The following is a 23,886-nucleotide window of genomic DNA, read 5'->3' as shown; positions in this document are numbered from 1 at the left end:
ATCTAGCCTTTATAAGCCTGCATGGGCGACTCCAAGTCCCACTCGACCATTGTGCAGGCTACCGCTTTTAAGGTTACCCACATCAGACGATCACACTTAGCGACGGACGCGTGGCATATGCCACTTAATGCCGGCCGAATACTGGCCGAATACCATGGCCGACGACGGTCTAGATGTAGCGATGGCTACTCCGGATGACGAGATAATGAACGATGGCCAGGCGGGGAAGGGCGTCGAGGACGATTTGCTTGCGCAGTCGCGGCTCTACCAGGTGGAGATGTTCGAAGAGAGTCTGAAGCGCAACGTCATTGTGGTGGTAAAGACAGCCGCCAACGACATTCGTATACAGAACAAGACGCTAACCTATTGCTTCTTCAGATGGACACTGGCACGGGAAAGACGAGAATGTAAAGAGCACATCGCCTCCGTTTTTATTTCAATGATTCAGAGGTGTTCTTGACTGACAGCCCATCAGCGCCATTCTGCGCATACGAGCCGAGCTTGAACGATCGCCTGCCCCCAAGGTAAAGCTCTTCATGGTCGTCTGGCTGCTGGCCTTTCATGCAAAACACTGACATTTCTCTCCACACTTGTAGATTGTCTGGTTCTTGGCCCCAACGGTTCCCCTCTGCTATCAACAGTACTACGCCATCTCGTCACAGATCCAGTGCGTTCAAGGCCGCATCATAGCAGGCGAGACCGATATCAAGGCCTGGTCCACGCAAGCTATATGGTATGCTTTGAGACCTTCCGAATACAACATCCTGGTAAAGGGTCCTAATATTAACATTTGTGTTTTAGGGATGCTGCACTACGGAACATCAGATTTGTCGTTGTGACGCCCCAAGTGTTGCTTGTACGAGATTCATTCGCGCCGCATATTTCGTATCTAATGATTGTCGTCTAATATTTGGCATAGGAAGCTTTAATGCATGGCTTTGTTAACATTGAATCTATACCGCTTCTGGTTTTTGACGAAGGTATACTCTCACCAGACAAGAGAAATGGGTCGTGATCGCTTCTATTGACCCTGAGCGGCTCAAAGTACATGGTTGCGTAAAAAACAGCCCCGGGCGACGCATCATGACGGATTTCTTTCACCCGGCTGTGAAAAAAGGCCTTCCTCATCCGGCCATTCTTGGTCTTACCGCAAGTCCAGTTCAGGGTAAGAAGCTCGAAGGCATCGAGCTGCTAGAGGGTACAATGCATGCAACATGTGTGACGCCGACACTGCATCGCGACAATCTCATTTTGCACACAAAACGCCCGTCAACATTTCGGCACATATGTGACCCTGGCCTGGACGACGCCCAGTCGTCACAACATGGCCGCAATCTTTTAGCTCTCGCGAGGTTGCTCAGCAGTTTGTCTGGCGGGTCACAGATTCCAGAGCTCAGCCTTGTCAATAACCACTTTGCTGGCATCATAAGCGACGGAGATATTAGGTGGACGCACAAATTTATCTCATCCTTTCACCGAAAAGCCTGCACTATCTGTGCATACCTCGGATCGTGGGCTGCGGAGTACTACGTTCACAAAATTGTTCGACGATGCATCAGCAATCTGAGTAGCCGCCTGCCTGGTGAGAATAAGCCATATCTACTGGCCATTCTCCAGTTTGTGGTGACCGAGCGTCCGCGGCGACTGACTGCGGACAGCAGTCACAAAGATCATGTCGATTTTCACAATGGGTTGTCAGTTCGGGTGCAGAAGCTTGTAGAGATTCTTTGCAACCATGAAGCAGAATTCCCTACAGGTATCGTATTCGTCAGGGAGCGGCCAATGGCCGCCGTCTTGTCTCACATTATCTCGATTCACCCTAGTCTTTCGTCGAGATTCAAAGCCGGCTACGTGGTTGGCATGTCCAAATTTCAACTTGACCGTGGACCGGACGGACTCCTGACGATGGCTCCCAAGGATGGCCGTGTCCCACTTCTAAAGTTTCGAAATCGACAGTTGAATCTGCTTGTTGCAACAAGCGTCATCGAGGAGGGTATCGACATGGCTGCCTGCAATATTGTTGTCTGCATCGACGATTTAACGAGCTTAAAGGCGTTCATTCAGCGCCGGGGTAGAGCTCGTGACGAAAACTCGCAATTCCACATACTCATGGGGCCGTTGACCGGTGGGCACGATGCCAGTTTTCTAAATGCAGTAAATATTGGTCCCCTGGGATTAGAATGGGAGGCCCTCGAAGCTGAGATGAAGAGAATATACGAAGACGAGTTGCGTGAGAACGTTGATTTGCAAGAAACGCCCCAAAAGTCGGCCCTGGGCGATGGGCGACTACAGCCAATCTATGGCGAGGCCAAGGGTTCCATGCTGCTTCCACAGGATGCGAAGCAGCACTTGAGCCACTTTTGCTCCACGATGTCGTCTAGGGCGTTTGCTGACTGCCGACCAATGTTTACTCTACACAAGGTGGCAATGCATCCAGATGAGTTTCGCGCATTTGTGAGGCTTCCGATAACCCTTCCAGCGCATCTACGTCGAGCCGAGAGCAAGTATTCTTGGCAGTCTCAGTCAGATGCCACAGCCGATGCAGCTTTACAGGCTTACAAAGCCATACACAAGGCCGGCCTTCTCAACGAGCATTTGTTACCGCCGAGGGTAGCCGAAGAATATCTGTCACGATCCATCGAAGGCCGACCAGGCAAGATCGCTGTGCATGAACAGTATCGACCATGGCCAGACATTCGAGAGCTTTGGAAAACAATCCAGACCTCTCCCTCTGGAATTCGATCTTTCGTTTATCGGCATACCCTTCGAATTTTCGACGACCGAGGAATCGAGATGTTTGAAGCAGATCTTATTACACCTTGTTCTATTCATACAATTCCACCGTTTGAAATTTATTGGACAGCTCACTCAATTCGGCCATGGATTGTGCATATATCTGAAGGTCAGCGTCAAGATTACGGTCGCGGAAAGGATCAGTATCACGACGACAGCGACCATACCGGCACTCTCTTATATGCTGCGTTTGGCCACCGGTGGGCCTTGGGTGATATGCACCGGCTTGTGCGGATTGTGTGCGAGGACGAACGTTTCAGCAAAGAACTTATATCTTCACGCCCCTTTGACCCGCAAATATTTTCAGACCTGGAACGCCCTTTCTCTCCGAACTCGACGTGCCTTGTTCGGGATGTAGACAACGTTCCATACTACTACCAGAACTATCTTCCAGCGAAACCCCCATTGAGCCTCGTGAGAAAGGCGTACAAGGACTATGAGGACGCCCCAGAGGACGCTGCACATGTTGTTGTCCGCCCATGGCCGAAGATTGTCGGAATGCTACATAGGACTTTTAATGTGGTCCGTGATGATGATGAAGACAGTCCTGGCGTGTCACCTTCGCCTGCTGCTCCCTCAGCCAAACGGTATCCGCGAGTTCTTCCGGCCGCCGAATGTCGAGTTGACAGCCTTCCAATAGCATACGTCCAACTTGGCGCCTTGCTGCCGCCTCTAACAGCTGTTCTTGAGGTACAGATGGTTGCTGCCCAGTTGCTGGTCTCGACACGCCTCCGCCAACTTGGCATCAACGACGTTTCTCTTATCGCAACAGCAATAAGCGCTCCAGCGGCCCGCTTGCCCACAAACTACGAGTATCTCGAGTTCATTGGTGACTCCATCCTAAAGGTTACCGCTGTATCTAATTGCAGCGCATGCGGTAAGATTCCACTTGTTTCTCGAGAGCGTCTGGGAAATCTCGCTAACCTTTCGCTCAAATAGATCTTGACGCGCCAGAAGGTCATTTGTCGTTGCGCAAAGATCGGCTTGTTGCCAACTCTCGCCTCTGTCGAGCAGCCCTTGAATTCGGGTTGGATCATTTTATTGTGTCTAAACAGTGGTCTTTGAGAGCCTGGAAGAGGTACTGCGATTCGCTTGAATCAGAACCTCAACCCAATGACACAGACATCAAAGGTGCCCCGAAAAACAATTCCAGCACATCCGAAAAGCAAGCTCCACTGCCAGAAATGTCAACTAAAATGCTGGCTGATGTTGTTGAGGCGCTTATTGGTGCGTGTCATGCTGAAAGCGGGATGGAAAAGGCTCTACAATGCATTGGTCTGTTCTTGGAGGAAATGGATTGGCTTTCCCTGGCAGATTGCCGGGACATCTTATACGAAGCGGCCCCGGTGGAGCCACCTTGTCCCCCGCCGCCCGGTCTCGAAGAACTTCTCGGCTACACCTTCACCAAGAAGTCTCTTCTGGTCCAGGCTATTACGCACGCCTCTATGCCTGGATACCTGGAAGAAATCTGCATGGAACGTCTTGAATTCGTCGGTGATGCTATCCTCGATCACGTCATCGTGCAAACACTCGCAAGTGTCCGCCCTCCGCTGCCGTATCAGAGAATGCATTTACTTCGTACCACGCTGGCGAACGCTGCATTTTTGGGCTTTAGCGCTATGATGTTCACCATTGCCGAGCCCCCCACAGCTTCGACGGTTGATCCGTTGTCGACCGCCCAGACGGAAGCGGCCACTCCTTTCTTGAAACCTCTCTCGGCATTCATGCGGCACGGCGCGTCTCGTGAAATGGGAATTGCACAGGAACTTTGTGCAGAACGCTTTGCCAGCAAGAAAGACGCCATTCTAGAGCAACTGTGGGCGGGCCATGCGTATCCTTGGGAGGATCTTATGGGGCTTGATGCAGACAAGTTTCATTCCGATTTGCTAGAGGCAGTTATTGGTGCGGTCTGGATTGATTCGGGCTCCTTGGGACTTGTGGAGATGCTGCTCGACAAGATCGGCATTCTACCATACCTGCGGCGCGCTGTAAACGAAAACATCCACCTGCTGCATCCCAAGGAAGAGCTGGAAACTGTGACAGGCAACGTCAAGCTCCTCTATGAGGTGACACGAATGGCAAGGTCCGAAGCAACTTCTGCACAGGGCCACACAGAGCCCAATGGCGACAGTCCTGTCGCCCTCAAGAGAAAGCAGACCGCCTCGGAGATCTTGGACGAGGGCTACGATAATCTTAGTGGCAATGATGGCAGCGAAGGGCTCAGCGAGACATCTGAGGAGGACGAAATGGACGAGGCGGAAATCCGTCACAACGCTATTGTGGGCAGCCGCGAGGACAGAGTCGTCTTCCAATGCCGGCTCAGTTTCAATGGCATATGCGAGTTTGAAGTGAACTCCTGCAACTCTAGAGAAGAGGCCGAGACAAGGGTGGCTGGTATGGCCTTGAAAGCCTGGAAGCAGGGATCTCTCGGTAAGGAGACTGTGGGGCAGAAATCTTGATTATTTTTTTTTTTTTTGATTTTGATTTTGTATTTTATTGAAGTTACGTAGAATATTGAGTGAGTACAAGAAAGAGTTGAGGACTCGACAGAAACACTGTTAGTGTGGCGCATGAGAAGGCCAATTGCCTAATTGGGCTGGCTCAAATGCGACTTACACATCTTGCTGGGCCAATTTCTGGTTGCTGGACTGTGGCAGAGTCTGCGCCCGAAATCAGTAAAATATCTCACCTTAACGGTTTCGTACATTTGAAACTGACGATGTCTCCGGATCCTTCAGTAGCGATGAATAGGTATATTTGAACGTGGGTCAGAGGGAGCAGGCGGACGAGTGTCCCGGAGAACGTCTAGAGAACAGCCTTAGCAAGTCGATTTGAGGAACAATTTTTGGATATAAAAGTTACTACGCAGTACATAACAAATTATGTTTCAGGCGGGATATTGATCATATCGTAGGTCATCTGGGCCGTTGCGTGGTGTGGCTGCTTTCGGTGAAGAGCATTTCCTGAACGCATAAGTTGTTGCACGTGATATGATTTGCCCAATTCGGATTAGCGTATCACTTCCTCCAATGGTGACCACGTTGTAACGCTTCTCACTTCCGCTGCCCGCAAGCTTACCCGCCATTCGATCCTTCCTCCCCTGCTGGCGGACCTTCCCTGCTCCCCAACCTCACGCTTTCCTCCTTTCCTACGACAGACTGCAACGGCCGATCCCCAACAGCTGACAACAACAAAATCGGCGATATCGACAGCGACGACGGCTCCGAAGCAATTAGCAATACCATTTGTAGAAGCATCTCTACATTATTCACAGCGAGTTTCGATTATCCTCTCGGTGCAGGACCTTCTTTCCCCCTCCCCCTTTTCCTCGAATTTCCGTTCCCGGGCCCACGCGCAATGTGGCCTTCATGTCCATAACCGTGCGGCACTCCGTCAGTGTCTCTTTACGGTCTGCGCTTCTGTTTCCGAGATCAACAAACAACGCAAGCTCGGAGAGACACCGGGAAAGACGCGGCATTAAGAGGCGCCCACAAGCGAAGGGCCCGAAGCAGCTCTGAACGCCAGGCGGTTAGCCCGCCATGGCGCGGGACATGAGCTTCGGCCTGGGCAACGGCGGTGGCCCTGGCAGCTCGAGCAACATCCGCGTCTCCGTGCGCTGGTACGAAAACACCATATTTGGCGGTGACGACGTGCGGTGCCGCATCACCTTTGCGAATGTGGCGTCGCAGCCTCAGCAGCCGCCGCCGCCTCCACAGCAGCTTCAACCGGCTTCGTCCTCGTCCTCTCGCCCCCCGTCAAACAGCTACCACCCTGAGCGTGCACGACTTCCATCCTCGTCTTCACAAACACTGGCTCCGCCAGCTCCCATGGGCCGCGGCCACCACCGCGCAAGCCATTCTCTTAGCGGGCCGGCCACGGGCGTCGTCATTCCATCTGCATCGTCGACATCCGCATCCGCTGCCGCAGCCGCGTCGCGCCGACGAGCTGACTCGATTCCTTGGGCACCCAACGGCAGTGCTGCGAGCAATGGAGGCAGCAGCAATGCCAGCGTCAACGGAAACAATGGGGCAGGAAACGGCGGTAGTTCCAGTAGCCAAGGCCAAGGCCAAGGCCACGGCCATGGCAACCACCGCCGCTCACTTTCGATTGTCTCTTTATCCTCCGCCGGCGCCTCAGACGGCCCATCTCGGTCGCCCACTGGACCACCGCAGCATCCATCGGGGCCAGTTGGCTCGCAGCACCGCCCTGTGCGTGGACATTCGCGCGCCTCCAGCTTGCAGATTGGGCCGAGAGGCTCGTACTATGGCGGCGGACCCCGGTCAGGTGCGTCTCCCAATCTCAGCAGCTCGCTATTCTACACGTCTGCTATGTACTAACCTACGTGACAGCCACCAACCCCCCTCGTCCTTACTCAAACAATCCATCGCCGCTATTCAACTCCTCCTTCCCCCCCTCCGACCGAAGCGGCAACATCACAGCTATCCGCGGCCGCCTGACAGGCTCGGCAACTATGCCTAACACGCCGAGCGTCGGCGGTATGACGCGTTCATTGTCACGGTCACCATCCGATGGATTCTCCGACTTCAAGTTCCCAATGGCGCCCCCACCAACAAACCCATCAAACCCGCAAGGTCCCATTGACGGTCCGTTGCTGACCTCTCCCACGTCGATGTCACCCAACGATAAGCCCTTACCAGCGCTTCCAATACGGTCGAGAGACGGATCCAACAACCACGCCAGTCACAACGCCGTAGGTGCCCCGCCAACGCAGGTGCCGACCATCTACGAGGGGCCTGCCACGCCGTCCGAGGCCCGCGTCCTTTCCACGACTAGCATCGCGGGCACGCCGCGTAGTAGTGGCGAATTCTACTCGCTGAGCAACCATTCTACCGAGACGCTAGCTTCCGAGTACCTGTCCCAGCAACCCACACATCCAGGAGCGCTACGGTCACAACCGGGCCGCCCACCGCACACACGGCAAAAGTCTTCCTCCAACCTACTCTCGCCGCAGACGCACGGCCAGCACCAGCAGCAGCTATCGCAGCACCAAGGTCACCACCTGTCCCGCAGTCTATCACAACGCGCGAGGACATCTGCTGCCTCGGCAGCCGCCGCGGTTGCGCCAGAGACGCTGATGATGGGATACGCACAAATCGAGGGCTCGTTCACACTTGATGGGTCTCTTGTCGATCTGAGTCCCTTTGAGCAGGTGAAGCGCAAAGGCGTCGTTGGCGGCCAGGGCGGTGGTGTGGTCGGTCTCAAGAATAATAAACGGGACAGCGGCCTGCTTAGGGGCTTTGGCTGGGGCAGCTTGGCAACGTCCATCGGCGATCTCCTCGGCGCGGGTGAGCTTAGCACCATCAAAGAGATGCGCGACAAGGCAAGCTCCAAGTCTGTGCCGCTGCTTGCTACCCAACAATCGGTGCTGTTCGCCGACCTGCAGCTGGCACCGGGCGAGAGCAAAACGTACGAATACGTGTTCCAGTTGCCCAAGGGTCTACCGCCGTCGCATCGCGGTAAGGTCATGAAGATCTCGTACTCGCTCGTGATCGGCACACAGCGGCCTGGAACTGCCAAAGAACAACGTGTCACCTCAATCGATTTCCCGTTCCGTGTCCTCGGCAGCGTCAACGGCTACGGCGAAATTCTGGGCCACAACTTAATGAGCCCTTACTCACCCGAGACCAGCTCGAACTCTGCTACCGTCCGGACAGTCTCGGAGAAGGAGCTCAGCAGACCGTGGACACTGACACCGCCTGGGGCCCAGAAGCAGCAGCAGCTGCCGCCCCAGCAGTTGGCAACGCGGCGACGAAGGAGCTCGACCGCGGCCACAATTACAGGACCCACCATGAACGGATTTATGATGTACGTCGATGAGCTTCTGAAACAGCGAGAGGCCGAGGTGTTGGCAGCAAGCACGGACGGCAGTGCCAACGGATTCTTTGGCGCGGTCGGCGCTGGCGGGGGTGAGCCGCGTAGCGGTCTCTTGTCGCCCACGGCCGTCCTACCCGGGTCGCGTCGTATGTCGACAGCGTCGTCGATATTTTTGCCAGACGACAACGGTCGGCCGCTCCTGTCTCTATCTTGTCGCGAAGCCATTGAGCTCGCCATTATGCGCAGCAACCTCACTGACAGCAACCACTACGGCGGCGGCGGTCGCAATGTGAGCGCCAACCGCTTTGACATTTCCCGAAACAAGCTCAAAGTCGCCACGGTCATGCTTGCCCGCCCGGCCTACCGCCTCGGCGAGACCATCACAATGGTGGTGGATTTTTCCAATGCCAAGATCCGCTGCCACGCCGTGCATGCGGCGCTCGAGACAATCGAGAAGATTGTGGACCCCAAGCTGGCGCTGCGGTCCGAGGCCAGCGTGCAGCGCGCGTCGCGCAGAGTGTACGCGTCGCTGTCAGAAGCCACGCTGTACTCGCGGCGCTTTGTCTTCACGGCGACCATTCCCAGCAATGCGACGCCCGAGTTCGAGACGACGGGTGTGGTGCTGGAATGGAAGATTCGCGTCGAGTTTGTTGTACCTGCCGACGACGAGACCGACCTCAACGGTCTTGCCAATGGCAATACCAGCGAGGACTTTTACGACTGGGACGAAGCGGAGTACGCGCACAACAACGATGGCGACATTGACGAGGACGACGAAGGTGATGACACCGACGACGGCGACAATGCCGATGGCGATGAAGAGAGGGCCATCAACGACGGATCGCAAACCAACCGCCCTGGGCAGCGCCGCCCGCGCCTGCGGCCATCGCACAGCAGCACGCAGTCCCGGCAGCCTCGACCGCCTCGACAGCCTCGCGCGGCGCCCCCTCCGCCACCTATGCTCGAGGAGATCTCACAGGACGACCGTGGCGGGCTAGTGCTCGCAGCTGTCGAGACGCTGCGGTGCGAGAGCTTCGAAGCGGCCGTGCCCATTCGCGTCTACGGCTGGAGCGGTGACTTTGGCGGCAACGGCGGCAGCGAGAACGATACCCGCGAGAAGGCTGTCTAGGGCAGTGTGGTGCACGACTGAGAGCAGAGGGAGAGAAGAAGTGGGAACGAACGAAGACTCATGAACCCGGGAGATGTTGTTTGAAAGTCATAGGAAAGGTTTGCAGTCACAGTTTTGGTTAATTGTCATTGGCATGCAGCGAAATTCATTCATAGTCGTATTCAGGGGGTGTTTGCTTTTGGATGTGAATTAAAGGACGTCATTTCGTTTATCAGTCACAGTTGGCTGTCTGCGACTCAAACGTACCATGAATGCAGGCGATACTGTGCAAACCGTGTCTGCTAATACTGTGTCATTCTGGTCGTTGGTCGTTCCTACCAAAAGTTGCCGTATCTGGCTCATCGACAAAAGACGCACACTCTTTGTGGGACAAGAGAGCAAGAGCAATGCGCATGCGCCTTGCCCTTTCCCTCGTCAGGGAGTCATAGTGTAAGACGCATGCGTCACTTCCCAATTAGGAAGTCGGCCTTCCTCACTGTCTCTTTTCGGTCTGGGATCATCAAATCGCCGTGGCGGCAGGCGCTATTGGCCCTGCACGGAAGGTACAGCAGCATCTGCTAGCGAGGGGGGCAGGCGCAAGGAAATAGTGGGCAGCTATTGTGCCATTTGCGGGGTTCCTGGGCAAGACAGCCTCAGCCAACCGCGCCGCCAAATTTAGACGACGTTAATCTGGCATTTTCGCCAGACCACCTTCTGGCTCTTCCTGTCGTGATTCACCCAATTGCTGCGCCCACTTTACGACATTAAACACGACTCACACACTCGTTCCCACCCACACACCCGCTCACGCGTCGCGGCCGCAATTTCTGACACGGATTGGAGACCGTGGCTCGCGAGCGTGAGTCACCTCCACGAACATCGCAGACCCTGCTGAATGCACCCTCCGGGGCTCACTGCCGTCCTCGTTCGCCGGTCGCCGTCACATCGTCGTCTTGAGCTACAAATACGGCCCATTGCCTCGTTCTGGGCGACGACCTGTCTTCCTTTGTGCAACGCAGCAAAGCACGACCGACGAGCACAGCTATCTCCAATTCACCGCGCACCGTACTGCCTCTCGAGCTTCCCTGCCAACACGACCACCTCCCTGCCCTCCGCCTCTTTCAACTCCGCAATGTCCACAGCCGCCTCCTCTGTGTCGCCCTCGGCGGGCGGCATTGCCGTCTACAATTCGCTCAAGCCCGGTGCCGCTGTGCCCTTTGTTACCAAGGAGGACGGCTCCGTGTCTTGGTACTCGTGCGGCCCCACCGTCTACGACCTGAGCCACATGGGCCATGCGCGCAACTATGTGTCCACCGACGTCATCCGCCGCATCCTGATGCACTACTTTGACCTCAAGGTCAACTTCGTCATGAACATCACGGACGTCGACGACAAGATCATCATCAAGGCCCGCCGCAAGCGCCTCTACGACCTCGAGCGCCAGAAGCCTTACGGCCCTGCCGAACGCCACGCCCTGGCCACTGCTGCGTTCTCGTCCTATGCCACCGCCAATTTGCCGCTGCTCCTGGGTGACAACAGCTCACCTCTGGACGAGACAAATTACGTGGCGCGCCGCGATGCGGCCTACGGCGGCGTCCTGGCGGGTGGCACGCTGGCCACGACCCTGGGCGACAAGCCGGGCGACGCCGAGGCCAAGACCAAGATGCACATTGCCAACATGGACGCGGCCGCGCGCGGCCTGCAGACGGGCAGCGTCTTTGACGATGCCGAGGAGATTTTGCTGCCGTACCTCGACTCGCTCTACAAGGAGACCATTGACACCAGCGACCAGACCATGTTTACCGACCTGACGAAGCAGATGGAGCAGCTGTTTACGGACGACATGGATGCACTCAACGTGCTGCCACCCGACGCCATCACGCGCGTCACCGAGTACGTGCCACAGATTGTGACGTTTATCGAGGGCATCCTTGCCAAGGGCTTTGCATACGAGGCCAATGCGTCCGTTTACTTTGACATTGATGCCTTTGAAAAGGCCGGCAACACCTATGCGCGCCTGCGGCCCGAGAGCAAAAACGACAAGGCCCTGCAGGAAGAGGGCGAGGGCTCGCTCTCCAAGAGCTTGGCGGGCAAGCGCCGGCCGGGCGACTTTGCGCTGTGGAAGAAGTCGAAGCCCGGCGAGCCGTACTGGCCGAGTCCGTGGGGCAACGGTCGCCCCGGCTGGCATATTGAGTGCTCGGTCATGGCGTCGGACAAGCTGGGCGAGCAGATGGACATCCATTCGGGCGGCATTGACCTGGCCTTCCCGCACCACGACAACGAGCTGGCGCAGAGCGAGGCCTTCTTCCACCGTCCGGGCGCCGGCGAGCACAGCTGGGTGCGGTACTTTTTCCACATGGGCCACCTGTCGATTGCGGGCTCCAAAATGTCCAAGTCGCTCAAGAACTTCCAGACGATCCAGGATGCGCTCGCCACAGGCTACACGGCACGCAGCATGCGCATCGTCTTCATGCTGAGCCGCTGGAACGACGGTCTGGAGATTTCCCCCGACATGCGCAAGCAGGCCAGCAGTTTTGAAAACACGCTCGACGTAAGTTTCATTCTCCCCGTCCCCCTCCCCGGACCGGACCCCATGCTCACGTAACAGAACTTCTTCACAAACGTCAAGGCGCGGTTGGCCGAGGCTGGTGTTGTCAGCGGCATCCAGAAGGTGTCGCTGGGCGAGGCCGAGGGCACGGCAGCCGCGAGCAGCAGCGGTGGCCTGGCTGCCGAGTTCGAGCAGGCCAAGGTCGACCTCGATGCGGCACTCCGCAGCTCGTTTGACACACCCGGCGCATTGCAAGTGATCCTGCGCCTCGTCCGCAACGCCAATGTCTCCATGAGCGAACCCAGCGCGGACTTTGCGACTATTGAGGCCGTTGCCCGTTGGGTGACCAAGATTGTCGGCGTCTTTGGCCTCGACCCCAACGCACAGCCGCCCTACGAATCCAGTCTTGGCTGGGGCCCCGCCAACCCGACGTCCAAGGCGGCCGGTGGCGGTGTTGTCGACCCCAAGGTGGCCGTGCAGCCGTACAGCGGCGTGTTCGCCAAAGTCAAGGGCGACGTTGCAGCGCTGGGTCTGACCACGGAGGCAGCGCTCAGCACGCTACTGTCGGAGCTGCGGCCGGATGCGGAGTTTGCTGTTCTCGAGAAGGAGTCGGCTGCCTCCGGTCAGTTTGATATTGAGCGCCTGGCGCTGCCGTTCCTACGTGCCGTGTCCAGCCTGCGCGACGAGCTGCGCCGCACGGCCGCCAACCCGCACAACAAGGACAAGAAGGGCTCGATTCTGGCGCTCAGCGACCGCATCCGCGACTACGACCTCGTCGAGCTCGGCGTGCAGCTGGACGACCAGCCGGATCGTCCGAGCCTGATCAAGTTTGTGCCCGTGGCCAAGCTGGTGGCGGCGCGAGAGGAGAAGGCCGCTGCTGCTGCCGAGAAGGCGCGGCTCAAAGAGGAGGCCGCCCGGGCGCGCGAAAAAGCCGAAGAGGAGAAGTGGGCCAAGGCCAAAGTGCCGCCGCAGGAGCTGTTTCGCGACAACACGGCTGAGTTTGGCGCCTGGGACGCCGACGGTCTGCCGACAAAGCTGGCCGACGGCGGCGACGTTCCCAAGACGCAACAGAAGCGGTTGAAGAAGGAGTGGGACCGCCAGAAGAAGCTGCACGACTCGTACCTGGAGAAGTTTGGCTCGGTGTAGGGGAGTGTAGGTGAGAAGGACAGTTTGATATAGCGGAAGAGGGGGACAGAAAAAAAAAAGGAAAAAGGAAGGCGTTTGAAGCAAGTAAGTGCGTCCTTGTTGATTTTCTCCTTGTATTTTCCTCGTGTACGGTCAACCTTTGCTTTAACCATAGACTTATGTAGAGACCAAAGATACTCTCATACAAAATTGCAAAAATGACAGACAAGAGCAGAAGTATCAATGGCAAAGAAGAATAGAAAAGGAAGGAAAAGGGAAGGCAAACTTGACATACATCAAAACGGCGTACGCTGAGACGGAGCCAGTTCTCCGTATCCTTGTAAGCGATCGGTGCACAGATAGCACTAGTCCCGTTTTGGCCGGCGTTTCTCTGGAAGGCGCCAGATGTGGGGCTCAACTGTGCCCGTTATATGCTGTCTAGTGGCCCGTTTTGTAGCCAACTGAGAGGCGATTAGAAGGTAAAATGGGCGGTTTGGAATCTCTCCGTCGTGTTTTTGCTGGCGTGGAAAAAAAATGCAGGTCCAGTCCCGCAAATGACTCTGGGGGAAGGAGCTTTCAAGAACTTGGGCGAACACCACAGCAAGAGCCAACGACTTTTTGCAAAACGTCAATTGGGAAAGCGCAACTGTGGTAGCAACTGCCCCGTATTGCTTCGTATAGAGAAATGAAACACATAGCAAAATAATAAAGGAAAGAGCGGTGCAAAAGAAACAGGCAAGGTAAGGACGGCCGACAAGGCAGACGAGAGATATTCTTATACGCGGGCGGCGCAACACAATCCTCGCCAGTGCCTTTGACTCACGCAACTAACCGCACATCGCAGCCGCCAAACGTCGCATATGATTCCGCCACGCTCACCCTCCTCGCCGTTTCCCCTCTCATACTTGTAGACAACGCAGCTCATAAACTAGCCGTCGAACCGAACAAAAGACACATCGCACCGCTTCATCTGCTCTCCTCCACATCTCATAGCGGCTGTTGATTTGTGTCCCGTGCCATGTCAGCCATGGACGGTCCTGTATGTCCTCATGTCGACCTCCGCCCCCGTTCACTCGTTCCCGCTCGCATACTGACCCTCATAGGACGTTATCGTGCCGTCCCTCGAGACGGTGAAGTCAGTGGTGGCCGGCGTCCTTGAGACAGCCAAGGCTGAGGCCGCCAAGGGCAGCGCCTCGTCGTACCGCCGGCCCAACCTGGTGCCAGTGTACGGCCAAATCTCGTCGGACTTGATCACGCCGTCGGCCGCGTATCTCAAAGTGTCGGAGCACTACAAGTCCGAGTATTCGTGCCTGTTTGAGAGTGCCGCCACCGAGCGGGTCGGCCGCTACAGTTTTGTGGCCGCAGGGCCGCGCAAGGTGATTGAGACGGGCCCCGGCTTCGGCGAGGCCGCCGACCCGCTGCCGGCGCTCGAGGCCGAGCTGGCACGCTTCTCTGTGGCGCATGTGCCCGGCGTGCAGCTGCCGCCGCTGGCTGGCGGTGCCGTTGGCTACGTGTCCTACGACTGTGTGCGATATGTATGCGGAACACCCCTCCCTTCTCTGTGGTGTGGAATCATTTGATGCTGTGTACCGTGTGCTAACGATCTGCCCCACAGTTCGAGCCCAAGACAGCACGTGAGATGACGGATGTGCTCCAGATCCCCGAGTCTCAGTTCTGCTTCTACGACACGATTGTGGCGTTTGACCGCTTCTTCGGCATCATCAAGGTCATCACCTACCTCAACATTGAGCCCGCGGGCGAGGGCGAGGGCGAGACGTACGACGATGCCGCCATTGAGGCCGAGTACCGCCGCGCGACCGATGTGATCGACACGCTCATCGGTGTGCTCAACGGGCCCGAGACGCCGCTGCCCGAGCAAAAGTTTGTCGAGCTCGGCCGCGAGTACAAGTCCAATGTTGGCCAGGAGGGCTACATGAACCACGTGGCGGAGCTCAAGAAGCACATTGTCAAGGGCGACATCATCCAAGCGGTGCCTTCGCAGCGTTTTGCGCGCCCGACAGACCTGCACCCGTTCAACATTTACCGCCACCTGCGCACCGTCAACCCGTCGCCCTACTTGTTTTACGTCAACTGCGGCGGCCGCTTCCAGATTGTCGGCGCGTCGCCCGAGCTGCTCGTCAAGTCCGAGGGGGGCCGCATCATCACGCACCCCATTGCCGGCACCGTCAAGCGCGGCAAGACGGCCGAGGAGGACGAGGCGCTGGCCGAGGAGCTGCGGTCGTCGCTCAAGGACCGCGCCGAGCACGTCATGCTGTGCGACCTGGCGCGCAACGATGTCACACGGGTATGCGACCCGCGCGAGACGCGCGTCGACCGGCTCATGGTGGTCGAGAAGTTCTCGCACGTGCAGCACCTGGTGTCGCAGGTGTCGGGCGTGCTGCGGCCGGAGTGCACGCGGTTCGACGCCTTCCGATCCATCTTCCCGGCGGGCACGGTGTCGGGCGCGCCCAAGGTGCGGGCGATGGAGCTGATTGCGGAGCTGGAGGGCGAGAAGCGCGGCGTGTACGCGGGCGCGGTGGGCTATTTCGGATACAATGGCGTGGCGGCAGACGGGGTGACCACGGTGGACGGCGCCATGGACACGTGCATCGCGCTGCGCACGATGGTGGTGGTGGACGGCGTTGCCTATCTGCAGGCGGGCGGCGGCATTGTATTTGACAGCGACGAGTACGACGAGTGGGTGGAGACGATGAACAAGCTGGGCGCCAACATGCACTGCATCACGTCGGCCGAGCAGCTGTATGCGCGGCGGCAACAAAAGAACAACAGAGCGGCGCCATAAGGGATGCATAAAACGAATGGAAGAAAGAGACAGAGACTGATAGAGGAGGCACATAAAAGCAGACATCCCCATAGAGGAGACATAATCGTCATTTCCATATCGTATTTCTTTGCCATATATATATTTCTCTTGAAGAGTCATGGAGTAGTGAACCAACCGATAAATTGCTTCACATCTACCAACGTCTTCTCCGCTCACACGCTGCATTTTCCAAAACCTACCAATCTGCTCCCTTTCCTTCTTCTTCCCTTCCAACCTTGCCCTCTACTCTTCTGTGTCCGACTCCACATACCACTGTCCGGACAGGTCGCCCGCTGGAGCCACGCCGTTCGTGCCGTCCACCTTGAGCACGTTGAGCGCGTCCAGGTCCACGTTGTACAGCGACCGCACATTGATGCCGTACCCATGCCAGTCCGGCCCGAACCGTTCCAAAAAGTCAATCATGACGCTTGAGCCGCAGTTCTTGCAGAACAGGTGGTCCTGCAGCTTGCGGTTGAACTGGTACGTCTTGCACCGCGCCTGACCACCGCCTCTGTTGTTGAACACCACGTCGCCTTTGGACGGATACACCAGCAGGTAGCCGAACCGGCGGCACACGGAGCAGCTGCAGCTGACGACGGTGTGGCCCGGCTCGCCGGATCCAGGAATCGGTTCGAGGGGCGGCGACAGCGTGACGTCGAAGCTGATGGCGCCGCAGTGGCAGCCGCCGCGGTAGGTGGCGCTGGGCGGTGTGGGCTCCGTAGAGGTGGTGTCTTTGGCGGCTTTGGCCCGCTTGTGCATTTTGGCAATGGGATGCCAGTCCGGGAGGAGCTCGATCAGGCGAGGCTTCTCGGTCGTGTCGGTCATGGTTCTTGCTGTATCTAGTTATATCTCGTGGTGTTTGTGGCGAATGGCTTGTGGATGTAAACGAGAAGACACAACAAGATCGTCGAAACGAGATGCAATGAACCAGATTTGTGTTGGAATCTGGGTTTTATGGAACAGCAAAACGGTGACTCAAACGTTTCGCAAAAATAAAAATAGAGACAGTAGAAAGCAGACGGCCGCTAATATCCGAATGTCGATCCTGGTCTCGGTTCCATAAGTTGGAATAGTAGAGTGTGTGTACGAAGTACCCGGCAGGTGAAAATAAAGAGAGATGGCTGCGCTCTTAATATAGTGTTGCTTTCCGTGACCTTGCTGTTTATAAGTGAAGAGCAAAGCCTTGTAGATCGGAGGTCAACAACCAGCAAAGGGAGGGGAAACGCATGTTAAAAGACACAAATAACGGGTTTTAGTATCCGCAAACCTGGCCACACCGAGTCTGCCTCCTGTTTTTATCCTAAAAAGCAAGGCGAAAACCATGGCCGCGCCTCTGGAAGTTCCACGGGCCAAATATTAAAATACAAAACAGACAACTACAAGAGAGAGACCGAGAGAAGCCCCAGCCAACAGGTCTCAATTCCAAGCAATCACTTTGTCAACCACAGCACAGAACACAGTGCGGCACGATGCACAAGGAGGCGCCACAAGACGCTGTGCAAAACGACACGAAACCTGTGGATAGCCGAGCAAGGCCAGAAGCAAATTGTTTCCACATGTTTGCAGAGTCTAGCTACTGGATGACAAATATAGCGTCTTTAATGACTTGGGGGGACCCCAGCGTTTCGCCGGCGATATTCCCTGTTTGTGAATAAATTGAAGATGCGGAGTTTCTCCATGGACCCGTCTTATTGTATTGTGAGGTGTGCAGATATATTCGCCGTTCGAACACCAACAAGATAACACGGGGCACAGGCAGCTGTCAAAATGGTTGGGTTATTTGTTGGGCGTGACCGAAACAACCGTGGACGAATCGCCAAAGACCAATTGGCATCGAAGCCTGCCATAATTCCGCGCATGAAGGCATTTCTTGGCCGAGCACTTTTCAATCCTGACTTAGGGGAGAGCTCTCCCCGGCGATCGTTGTTGACAACGAAACGGCAAACAAAAGGTTGACGGTTGGGAACGAGTCATGCTTGGACGGGTTCGGCTTCCAAGTGTGGCCATAGGACCCTCTTTTTTGCTCAATAATGACTGCACTGTTGCGCTTTATCCTGTCCCAGTGGCACTTATGATAGACGGGAATCCTCCGCTAGGAAACCGTCCGCAAATGCAAAACCAAACTGGACAACATAAAATAGTGCTAAATAAGGCTGCTGTGTTCTTAAGGTAAAATGACAGGCGGCTTGACTGCCGCAGCGAGGCGGTGGAGCGTCGTTGAATCGAAGTTGAGAATGGCGAAAGGATCAGAGGACGCCGTGCTTGAACGGATGTTGCGTGTGGGAAAGTGAGCCAAGCGTCTGCAACAATGATGCCAACACCGTGTCGTGTCCAGGTCAGAGCATCGACGCTGGGCCTCGCTTTGGGCTGATCCATTCGGCCGTTGACTTGTTGAGGGTTGTGTTGGTACGCGGCCGCCGCTCTGTTCGGCCCGCCTCGAGATACCAACTCTGTAGAGTCGGACGGAACGCAACGAGCAGTATGTGCTATTACCACGACGCATGGCATCATGTGTATCACAATCGCGGACGTCTTTTGCGTGGTCTTGGGCGGTTTCGATAGAATATTATAATATATTATTCAAAGCCAAAGGAATGTCCAAAAAAGACCAAAAAAGGCACAAGGTATCATCCAATCCCATTCTATGCAACCCAAAAAGCACCATACCCAGAAGTCCAGAATCGACAAGAAACAAAAGAACCAGAGTTAAAAAAAAGAAAGCTGTGCAGTGCACACGGTGTCGCACAGTGGCGCGTGTCCACAAGAACAAATTAAGTATTAAGCCAAAGAAATAGCAACATCTTTGATGTAGCCACCATCCAACACAAAGGTGCTGCCCTACAGAGCCTTGTTCTTGGTGTTGGCGGCGGCGGCCTCAACGTCGTTGCGCGGTGCGTCGCCAATGGGCACACCATCCTTCTCGACGTTGCCAGCCGCGCTGGCACTGCCCTCACCGTCGGCCTCGTCTTCGGCGGCGGCTGCAGGAGCGGCTGCGTGGGGCGGAGGGGTAGGCGCAAAGCGGCTGTGCTTGCGAATCCGGTGGCCGTAGATCAGGAATACAACGGGGATCGGAATGAGCACGGCGCCGACGCTACCGAGCAGCGTACTAGCCCACTGGATGCCGAGGCCATTAAACATGTAGGTAGCGAAGAGCGGGAAACCAGCGCCAAACAGGGAGCGCATAAACGTGTTGCCGGCAATGGCGGAGGCGGCGAACATGAGGTACGCATCGATCAGGTAGTTGAGGGACTGCAGGAAGATAGACATCAGACCGAAACCAGTAAGGATGCCAGACAAGCTGGGGACGATCCAGTGAATGTCCTTGCGGTAGCCCGACCAGCCAAACCAGAAGATGCCAGCGGTAAAAGCAACGCCGCCGGCAACGACAGAAGGCAGACGCCACTCAGGGATGGGAACGTTGTTGTTGGCCTTGAGTTTGCGGTTGTACCACGGCTGCTGCAGAATCATGGTGATGCCAGCAATCACCTGGCCGACGATCATGCCGAAGAAGGGCAGACCGCCAACACCCGGCGAGAAGTGATGCACGCCTTGGAAGACAAAGGGATAGGCCGTCAGGAACAAGTACAGGATTCCGTACACAAAGGACATGTAGAGGGACAGCAGCAGGACAATGGGCTCGCCAAACAGCAGCCGCATGGGGCGCGAAAAGTTCTTGTTGATCAGTTCGCGGAAGTCAATCTCGATCTCTTCCTGGCGGGCGTGGATGCCCCAGTTCTTGGTGCGGCGGCGCAGGTCAGCAGCCTTCTGGACCAGAATCGCGGGCGGGTAGGTCTCCTCGAGAAAGAAGATGTTCAGGCAGAAGCAAGTAGCGCCCATGATGCCGGCAAGATACATGGTCCAGCGCCAGCCCAAGTACGACTGCGTAATAAAGCCACCAATGAAGGGGCCAAGCAGAGGACCAGCAAAGACAGCAATCGAGAAGATCGTGATGGCAATACCTCGCGTCCGGTTGTCGAACATGTCAGAAAAAATAGCGGCGACGACGGCCAGCGGGCAAGCACCGAAGAAACCAGCAAAGAAGCGGCAGATAAGCACCGTTTGAAGATCCTTTGCGGTGGCGACGGCGAACGAGAAGACCATAAAACCGAACATGGAGATGTTGACGGGCAGACGACGGCCCTTGAGCTCAGAAAGAGGCGCCCAGAGGGTGGGACCAAAGGCGAAACCCAGGACGTAGAAGGACACACCCAAAATACCGACCTCGGTCGACACGCCAAACTCCCTCGCAACAGCTCCTGTGGCAGCGGAGAAAATGGACGAGGCAAAGGCGGACGTCATTGTCGTAAATCCCAAAAAGGCACCAGTGAAAACCCTAGGAGACAAAGTGTCAGTCAGCAATGGCCAAGAAATGCTAAAAGCGGGTATGCCGTAGAGCACTTACTTTTTCTTGATCGGCCAGTTCTGCGCGTGCAGCGGGTCATCCGGCCCATCAAACTCGACGACGTACTGCTCCTGGTCGGGCATCGGCGGCGGATAGGGCTTGCCCTCGCCGAAAGCCGGCAGGGGCTTCTGGGAGCGGCGGCTTGTGAGGCTGCGGCCCACGGTGCCGCTGTGCTGACTCCTCGCGGTCTGGATGCGTTGCAACTGGGTTTGCTGGCGCTCAATCTCGAGCTCGCTGCGGGTGCGGTCGAGGCCCGAAGGGCCAGCAGCCGAACGCTGGCGGGCGGCGACATTGTCGCTGACAGACGACGACGAAGAGGACGTGGCGGTCGGGATACGCTCAAGGTCGTCGCGGTGGCGCGCGACGCTGGAGCGCCGCCTTTCGGGGAACATTCTGGGGGAGGCGTCCTCCTCGGCGGCGATAAAATCGTCGTCGATGTTGGCCATGGCTGTGGATGGCAGTCGACGGCCGCTGTGCAATACTTACCAATGGGCTGTTGTGATTCGGGGTCGGCGATGACGTAGATGCGCGAGTAGCTGTGGGATTTTGGGGGGCGGACGATGGTATGACGGCGCCACGGGTGTCAGACAATGCCCTTGTCTTCTCGAGATCGAAATCGAAGACAAATCGAGCAGAAATCGAGAAAAGAGGGAAACAAAGAGCTCGAAAAGGACAAGCCAAAACAATGGCACAATTGCTTTCCAAAAGGAGACGGATAGCGAAAAAGAATAAGGGGAATTGGGTGGGTTTGGCCAGCGGGCACTTAATTTCCTCTGGAATTCGGGTCTCGGCGTTTTAAAGTATGTAAACAAGAGCAACCTACGTGTGGCAGGACTGTCGAGAGGACAAAGCGACAACAAGTGATGGAATTGGATCGATGAACAGAAGAGGGGAGATTTACATGGATATGAAAATGGAAAACGGGAAAGCGGGACATTAAGTACGAACGCCTCAAGAGGAAGGGAAGAAAACAAATGAGGGGCCAGCGCCAAAACAGAAAGGGTGCAGAACACGGCCTGGCCACCTTGAGAAAGAACTACCGACAGTGGTGGCCCGATGCTTTTTCAGCAGGGTAGGCCAAGTACGATGGATTTGCTTCTTCCTATTTCTCCTGGCACTTGTTCCTTCCGTTACGTGATAGAGGCTCGAACGCACCTGCCGGACATTTGCGTGCCCATTAGTTCGGTGGCGACCCATCCGCGACGGTGTGCTGTTCATGCCCTCTCCCCCCATCTCTGTCTATGGGCCCTGATCATTTACTGTGCCGGGTCTGTCTCAGTTCTTTTCATATCTTTCCATCTTCAACTCGTTTTTTCACCGTCTTCACTGTGCTGGCCATCCTGCTGCTGCCTTCCACGCGACAATTGCATCGATTGGCGTTTCCTGTGATGGTGCTGGGCATCGTCGGTCGCGCCTTCTTAGTGCTCGAGTAATGCTCCGTCGCACCGAACTTCCAGTCAGCGGCGGCAATTGCCCCACTCAAGCTGTCGGTATGTGTATTTTTTTTTTTTTTTTTTTTGTAGAGTGTCGTTTCGTAGTAGATGACAAAACAAGCTCGCGCTTTCGTGCTTTCGGGCTGTCCTGCGCCAGGATGACTCCACTGACGCGCCCCCCTGTCCCCTGTCCGGGAGCTAGACTGCAGCGGGCAGCCGGGTCCGTCGAAGGCCGCTGACACAGCCACCAAATCCTCTTGCTGTCGTCGTCGTATATCAAAGACGCTCAAAGTGTAAAATATGTAAACCACCATGAGCCGACCTGTTTCCAGTTTCCATTCACGTCCCGTGTATTCCGCGTGAATGCTAAATCCGGCTGCTGTTCATGATCTTCGGGCGTCCGCTCAAAGGTCCATTTGAGCTCGGGCATGGGTCATATTTAGAGACCGCCCGAGCCGCCTGAGCGTGATTATCAATACGACGCATGCCAGGCGTCGCCTTGTCGCCGTCGACGTCAAATTTAGAGCAGCTTCTGTCTATCGTTTCCGACGATGACGCAGGAGAGGAGTGTGTTCGAGTCACGTCACTCAATGGCACACTGTATGTCATACATTCTCTTGTTGGATATACGACGGCCGGGTGTGTACGATATACTTTTCGCATTCGCTCTTTGGCAGACGCTGGAGCTGCCCTCTCAAGATTTGTTTTGTTGTTTTGCTGCTTCGGCGGTTCCCCATCCTGTGACTTCTCTGCGATGGTCGTTCGTGCCCACTATCCGTGGGAGCGGATATCTGTAAACACTCCACCTCCTAAATTTCAAAAAGCCGACCCCGATCCACCCTCGACCACCTTAAGTCCACAATATCTTACTTGTTCACTTTCTCGGTTTTGTTCCATATCGGCGCTCTCAACACCCAGGTGCCGTGCCACTCTCGCCGCTTGTCTCGCCTCATGGGCGACGGTGCTAGGCTGCCGCGTGTTTTATTGCACAGCATCTTCCTTCGAAACATCTTCCCGGTCTGTATTTGCAATCCCGAACACCTTGCCGTCCTCTTCTAGTCAACGAATTGTTTTAAGCGAAACCCGTCTTCAGACGTCTGCGATTGAACCAGTAAGTACGACAGTAATTGTAAACATCGAAGATCGTGTTTAACCAGCTCGTGTCAGTTGACTCAGGAACACGAGCCTGCCAAGGGAAACCAACCTGTGATGGAACCACAAAGCTGAAAAGGCCCATTTCCACATTTCCGTCGTTATCGCTTTCTATTTTTTTTATTTTTTTAAACTCAGTGCTTTAAGCTCTGGCTAACTGCTTTTGGGGAAGCCTCGCCTCCTCCAACAACTTCCGTGGGCCGAGGTGGCCAAGCTCAGAGGCGCTTGGGCGTTTCGGTGTTTTGGGGCCAGGCCGCCGACACTGTGCGTCCTTTGGCGAGTGACATCACGCTGCAGACGCAGGCAGGTAGGCTGAGCGAATTGGTCTAGGCAGTTGTAATGTCCGAATCCCTTGCTGAAAAATCCAACACTCCACTGAGCCCATTCTGCGGATAACCCGTCGGCCCACGTGTCTTCAAAGCGTTACCGCCTTATGATCCTTTTATTTACTATTTTTATGCTTCTCATCTCGGTTTCTAGGAACCGAGGAACACTGTTAAAATTGAGACGGGTGAACATAGGTGTGTTCTAGGTGGGATAATACAAGAAGTTGTAGGGGAGAAAAGCACTATTTTAGCCCTACCTGACTGATGCGTAAGAGTGACGTTAATACAGCCTTGTTCTGGGACAACGGTATTCAAAAAGACGAAAATGCCAATCGATGTG

General features: G+C 55.8%; 6 protein-coding genes across 6 annotated transcripts; 4 read left to right on the top strand and 2 right to left on the bottom strand.

Annotated features, from left to right (window-relative positions):
- Positions 1 to 3,989: 3,989 nt before the first annotated feature.
- SPBR_03763 (uncharacterized protein) lies at positions 3,990 to 5,252 on the top strand (the record flags this gene model as incomplete). Its single annotated transcript, XM_040762053.1, has 2 exons — positions 3,990 to 4,020; positions 4,108 to 5,252. 2 exons carry the CDS (start codon positions 3,990 to 3,992, stop codon positions 5,250 to 5,252), a joined length of 1,176 nt encoding a protein of 391 aa, XP_040622716.1.
- Positions 5,253 to 6,332: 1,080 nt separating this feature from the next.
- Positions 6,333 to 9,757, top strand: SPBR_03577 (uncharacterized protein; the record flags this gene model as incomplete). The annotated part of the gene is made up of 2 exons (XM_040761868.1): positions 6,333 to 7,077; positions 7,233 to 9,757. The coding sequence occupies 2 exons, from the start codon at positions 6,333 to 6,335 to the stop codon at positions 9,755 to 9,757; spliced, it is 3,270 nt and encodes a 1,089-aa protein (XP_040622715.1).
- Positions 9,758 to 10,868: 1,111 nt separating this feature from the next.
- SPBR_03611 (cysteinyl-tRNA synthetase) lies at positions 10,869 to 13,430 on the top strand (the record flags this gene model as incomplete). Its single annotated transcript, XM_040761901.1, has 2 exons — positions 10,869 to 12,287; positions 12,345 to 13,430. The coding sequence occupies 2 exons, from the start codon at positions 10,869 to 10,871 to the stop codon at positions 13,428 to 13,430; spliced, it is 2,505 nt and encodes an 834-aa protein (XP_040622714.1).
- Positions 13,431 to 14,436: 1,006 nt separating this feature from the next.
- On the top strand, positions 14,437 to 16,212 carry SPBR_03677 (anthranilate synthase component I; the record flags this gene model as incomplete). Its single annotated transcript, XM_040761967.1, has 3 exons — positions 14,437 to 14,448; positions 14,513 to 14,944; positions 15,025 to 16,212. 3 exons carry the CDS (start codon positions 14,437 to 14,439, stop codon positions 16,210 to 16,212), a joined length of 1,632 nt encoding a protein of 543 aa, XP_040622713.1.
- A 264-nt stretch (positions 16,213 to 16,476) lies between these two features.
- SPBR_03858 (uncharacterized protein) lies at positions 16,477 to 17,058 on the bottom strand (the record flags this gene model as incomplete). Its single annotated transcript, XM_040762148.1, has 1 exon — positions 16,477 to 17,058. The coding sequence occupies one exon, from the start codon at positions 17,056 to 17,058 to the stop codon at positions 16,477 to 16,479; it is 582 nt and encodes a 193-aa protein (XP_040622712.1).
- A 2,013-nt stretch (positions 17,059 to 19,071) lies between these two features.
- Positions 19,072 to 21,081, bottom strand: SPBR_03645 (MFS transporter, DHA1 family, multidrug resistance protein; the record flags this gene model as incomplete). The annotated part of the gene is made up of 2 exons (XM_040761935.1): positions 19,072 to 20,566; positions 20,636 to 21,081. The coding sequence occupies 2 exons, from the start codon at positions 21,079 to 21,081 to the stop codon at positions 19,072 to 19,074; spliced, it is 1,941 nt and encodes a 646-aa protein (XP_040622711.1).
- Between the last annotated feature and the right edge of the window lie 2,805 nt (positions 21,082 to 23,886).

This window comes from Sporothrix brasiliensis, assembly GCF_000820605.1.
Source record: "Sporothrix brasiliensis 5110 chromosome Unknown Cont14, whole genome shotgun sequence".
NCBI classification, from domain to species: Eukaryota; Fungi; Ascomycota; class Sordariomycetes; order Ophiostomatales; family Ophiostomataceae; genus Sporothrix; species Sporothrix brasiliensis.
This window is presented reverse-complemented; position numbering and strand designations above follow the sequence as displayed.